The 5,401-nt window shown below is 34.3% G+C and overlaps 1 protein-coding gene across 1 annotated transcript; it reads right to left on the reverse strand.

Moving 5' to 3' along the window:
• Positions 1–405: 405 nt before the first annotated feature.
• On the reverse strand, positions 406–4,666 carry LOC107814352 (indole-3-acetate O-methyltransferase 1-like). The gene is made up of 4 exons (XM_016639758.2): positions 4,378–4,666; positions 3,488–3,907; positions 2,215–2,490; positions 406–836 (listed from the first exon to the last, which is right to left on the reverse strand). The coding sequence occupies exons 1-4, from the start codon at positions 4,495–4,497 to the stop codon at positions 480–482; spliced, it is 1,173 nt and encodes a 390-aa protein (XP_016495244.1). The 5' UTR covers positions 4,498–4,666; the 3' UTR covers positions 406–479.
• Between the last annotated feature and the right edge of the window lie 735 nt (positions 4,667–5,401).

Below are 5,401 nucleotides of genomic sequence, written 5' to 3' on the forward strand. Positions count from 1 at the left end.
AGCATGGCAAAGCTAGAGTATAAATATAGGTTTGTATAGATTTTGGGTATATCTTATATTTATATTAAAAAATTTATTATATATGTATAAATATTTAATTGCGAATTCGATAACTAAAACGAGTTATAAATTCGATAACAAATTTAAAAATTTATAAACTTCAAATCTTGGTTCCGACTTTCGGAAGAAACTTTTATCCGTTGGTCATAAATAATATTTTAATATTTGCAAATATTGAAATAGTTGTATTTGCAAGTGAACTTCATGAAATACTGAACTTCAGCATTTGAGATATTAAAATACTGATTTGAGGAGTATTTTGAGTGAACTAATTAGTAGTAGTAGTAGTTTTCAATCATAATTATCTTCAACTTTTTCAAAATAAAGTTCATGTCAAAACACAAGTTCAACTTCCACAAACTTTTTTTAATTAGTTTTTTTTCCCAACAGAAACCAAATACTATCCAAACGTTTGATTACTAGTATGCAGGAGAAAGGGAAGCAACAATATGGGAAAACTGAAGCTTTTCAATAAGCTCTTTTGCATGGCGTGAAGCTCGGCGCTCAACTCGGGCGAACAGCTTGTCACTGAGCTGTTCGCCAATGTGAGCATCGACAAGGACGCCACTGACGCTTCTGCAGCTGATGGCTAAGGCTCGTCCGACTTCAGCTGCGTCGTCCGGGTGGTTGACAACCAAAGGACTCCCTCCCCTGAAGACTTGAAGCTTGTTGATAGTGAATGAGCCGTTGGCTTCAACCACCTCCTTGAAATCTTGTATGCTTGGTGCATACACTGGGATGTTGAAGTTGTCCCTCTTCTCACTTGTAATTAGCCCCTGTTACTTCAAACAAATAGTACTGTATTCATTAGTACAGCGAAAGCAACCTAAGTAGACAATTGACCACCAGTATAAATTTGTTTCTCCACTCAACTGAAGTATATATATACTATTACTTTTCAACACAATCAGTCTTGAACAAAAATTTATAAAATAGAAAAACAAGATAAAGGAAAGAAAGAGGAATCGCATTGAGAGAGAAAATAGCTAGAGCTTCAGCCATTTGAATCTAAGAATCAGAGTTTGTTGGTGCTGCAAAAACTGTTTAACAATGAAGCCTCTTAAAACTACTGTAGTTATGTGTCCTAGGTAAATTAATAACATGTTCTATACGGACCAAATATAAAATTCACGTACTCCAATTAAATATCACTCCCTTTTGTTTGGATTCATAATATCTTTTCTTCTTTCAGAAACTATATTAACAATCGAATAACGGTGGCTGCTTTTTACTAATTATTTGGCGTAGCCACTTGCCATTGCTATTTGTTACTTATGATATTGCTGATAGATGATGACAGAAGTTAAGAGTAGTCAATTTATGGTGCAGGATAGAGAGGAAGCCCAATTGGTCGCAGTGACAAGTAAAAGTCATGATTTAGGACTATTCATTAAAATGGCTCCATGCCAACGCTTAGTCACAATCCCTAGTCGTTTGTCAACCAGACACACTTGGTCTAGACAGATGTTGACCTTTGAGTACTAGTGCTTGGTTGCTCAAGAATCAAATTGGAGAATGACCTGATCCTCTGATTGTGACACTCAACACTAGTCTACATTATATTGTCCAAAACGACCAACTTCACAAAAAGGAAAAGACAATAATATATACTCCTATACCATATAAGTTTAAGTTATATGCTCAGATATTTCAAAACATATCGTCACACTCATGTTGATCCTTCAATAATGAAGAACTTTTAGAGGATCCGACGTATAGCCAACGATATTTTTATAGGATCCGAACAACAAAGACACCAATACTGACGGAGTTAGAATTTTCAATAAGTGAAATCAAAATATAAGAAAAATAAATACACGAATAAGCTAAAATAATTAAAATATAATAATATATAGCTATACTGTATAATGTTTTATGCGAAAGGTCTGTCAATTGACACTCTTTGGTTAAAGATGTCTCCGCGACTGTACACCAACATTATAAAAAAGTTATACTATCTATACAAATTAACCTACTACAACAATTTATTAGTTTGTCTTCCAGATTACATTATCAAATTAGATATGAAAAGTTATACTATATTGTTATAAGTCATCTTACACAGACTCTTTCTATATAGGTCTGTTGAAGTCTTCACTCTTCACGTATTATGGCACAGAGAAGAATATAATAATGGAATGAATGAGTAATTACCTCTTGGACAAGATCATCCCAAGCATCTTGAAAATGGGTCCCAAAAAGGAGTCCGGCCCCACCTTGGTCTGTTGGGTCCACAGAGGTTCTTCCTAAGCAAACTAAGAACATGAAACCCCCTCTCTTCATTTCTTTAGACCTTGCTCCAAGAAAATTAGCCAAATCACTTTGGAATTGCTTTTTGTATGCATTGGCTGTGCTCTCATTTGCACCGTGGATGTATATCCTTCCCTTGTTGTACGCCCCTGATCTCTTATCCAACACTATATCTGGAACCTGTCATCCCAGATTGAACTTTAGCGATGTTTACACAATTAATTATAGTTAGCCGAATTTATTGATTATTTTTCCTAATCAATATACACGGATTATTTATCGATATATACATATCATACATTTATAGGTTATTTTTAGTTTAAGTGATTGGTGGAGGACTATTTAGTTTAATTATTCAAACTTCTAAATAAGTTTATTAGAAGATTCTTAATTAATTAGCAATCAAAGCATTAAACAACTAATTTTTCTCAGTCCATTTCAATTGGCCTATGCATGCACTTATATGTACTCCTTCCCAACTCATTAGTCATTTATCGTTTATGAAGGGGAAAAATACAATTTTATTTTCAAGTATATAAGTTAAATCCAACATCAAACAGAAAATAAAGAAATAAATATCGCCAAAAAAGTGTTTAGGCTAGTGGTTTTGAGAAAACCAGGGGCCATTATTATTTTGAGTGCTTTTGAACTTTTTGACCTTCTCAAAGAAAATAAAGTAGTTAGGATCTTCATGCATTTTCAAACTTGAAAACAACATACTACCACAATTCAAGTGTTTGCCTTAACTGTAAATCATCCTCGGGATTGGTACAAATCACTATTGTTTCCACATTTCTCTGTCTATTTGCCCATGCTACGTAAATTATTTTTTAGCTAACCACGACTTTGATTACCATATTACCATTTGACTTTTGTTTGCAAATATTATATATCTTCAATCTCAAATATTAATTAATTTTAATAATCTAATTTTCAAAATATTTGACGTTAAATAACAAAAGAACTCACTTAGTACTCCTTTTACAAATCTACTCTAATGTGTTGATTTAGTAAATACGATTTAAGAAGAGATAATTTAAACATATATTCTTATATTACAGTTTTCAAATATCAAATTTAAGGGTATAAAAAACTATCTTTAAATATGGACGGAAGTAAGTGATAAATGTTATATATTGAAAGTTGAAGCGCATATATATATAAAGAGGAAAATAACCTGAGAAAGCCAGTGCAAAGAAAATGCAGAGTAGAAAACGTCAATGGATCTCGCCGGGAAGAGACGGCGATAAAAGGAACCGGGAACTCCGGCGGCGAAGTAAGAGCGGTGACTATTGGAAGCTAAGCATTCCTCCATGCTGCCACAAGCATTATTAGCCAACGGCGGCAGCAGCTGAAACAGCGTGTTGAAGTCATTGGAAGGAAGATCAGAGAAGAAGGCAGAAAATTCAGGCGGTTGAAGACCCATCGCTTCGTATCGCTTGCTCATATGTTCCACAATCACGTCGATTATGTAGACGGTGTTGCTGCCGCAGGAGCATCCCAAGTCGACGATCACGAAAGGAACATCCGGTGGGCTCAGCTGGACTTCGTCAAGGGTTTCTTTCAGTAGGTGTAGCATCGATCGAGCATGTTGCCCCTGTATACAAGAATTTATGTTATGTATATATATATATAGGGGCGGAGCTAGTCTGTAGCGGGCGGGTTCGACCGAGCCCAATAGCTTTGGTTCGAATCCTGTATTTGTCTTAAAAAATTCATTGAATATATATAAATTATTAATTTAGAACCCAATAACTTAAAACGATTAGAATTTTGAACCCATAAGCTTAAATCCTGGCTCCGCCATATACAAATTTTATTTTTTTAAAATAAATTTATTACGTGGATGAAAGGGGAGGGGAGTCGAACGCACACCGATTATGAAAAGACTCACAACTATAAACTAATTTTTTTGTTATGGCAAATGCTCGCGAAAGTTTCCAAATGTCCATTTACTACCTAAGGTTGCACAAACGTTATGTCGACTATGCTAAATGCAATAAATAGCTTTCCAAAGAAATAAATTACATGGTAAAGAAACATATTTAGAACGGCGAAAGTGATCACCTGAGCTTGAGAGTTGTTGACGTAGCTAGCCTCTCCTTTCCCCCCTTTCATGCTGAGCATTCTTTCAAGTTTCATGTTAGATACAACAACGTTGTCCTTATTGTCTCCTAAGGGAGCCATATTAGATGCAAAGATTCAATTCTTTTATCAGTGAAAGGGAAGTGGTTAAGTATATATGTTGAGAATAGAAATGACAAATGGTTGGGTGGATTTATATAGAGAGTGAAAAAAGCTTAAAGGATTTGGTCTTGTTCTAGTGGTTAGGATGCATACTCATGAAAGATATGCCTTTTTGACAGAATCTGAAACATAAAGCTAAAATAAAGAATAAATAAAATGGAAAATAATATGAAGAAGATATGGGCTTCACATGGAAACAAATAACAAAGCAGGCCCAAGATTGACGCCGGAATTCCATAATTGAATCTCTACGCAAAATTCTGTAATTAAAGAGCGAAAGAGATCTAACAGGAGTAGGAGATGACGGTTCAACTTTCTGTCCATTAATTAGTTGTGTTTTGTTCTATTATCATGCTAAATCTTAGTCTTTCCACAAGAATAGAGTCCTAATTGTTATTTTGGCCATTTATTTCAATCAAAGTGAATCAAAGATTTTAAATCAGTGGGCGTGAAATACCGCTACACTTCATTGATTTCAATCAAATTTAAGGCGAATTTAAAGATTTTAAATCAGTGGACGTGAAATATCCTCCATTTTATTGATTTCAATCAAAGGCGAATTAAGAGTTTCAAATCAGTTAGTGAAATACGAACACTGGGCACAAAATTGGATCAAACACGTATGTTTAAAATTTGATAAATTTATAGTTCAAATTAAAGTTAGTGGATGCATTTCGCCTTGTATTATTCTTCTGCTAAGCACCATAGAAATTATTCTCCCCTCAAATTGAAATCTAGAGCCCCATGATTTTACAAACTTATTTGATTATGTACCTTGTAATACTCAAAATAGTTTCCATTAGATTAATTAAATAATTACCGAAGATACCCTATTGGAATTTGA

Source organism: Nicotiana tabacum, chromosome 21 (genome assembly GCF_000715075.1).
Source record: "Nicotiana tabacum cultivar K326 chromosome 21, ASM71507v2, whole genome shotgun sequence".
Taxonomy (NCBI): domain Eukaryota; kingdom Viridiplantae; phylum Streptophyta; class Magnoliopsida; order Solanales; family Solanaceae; genus Nicotiana; species Nicotiana tabacum.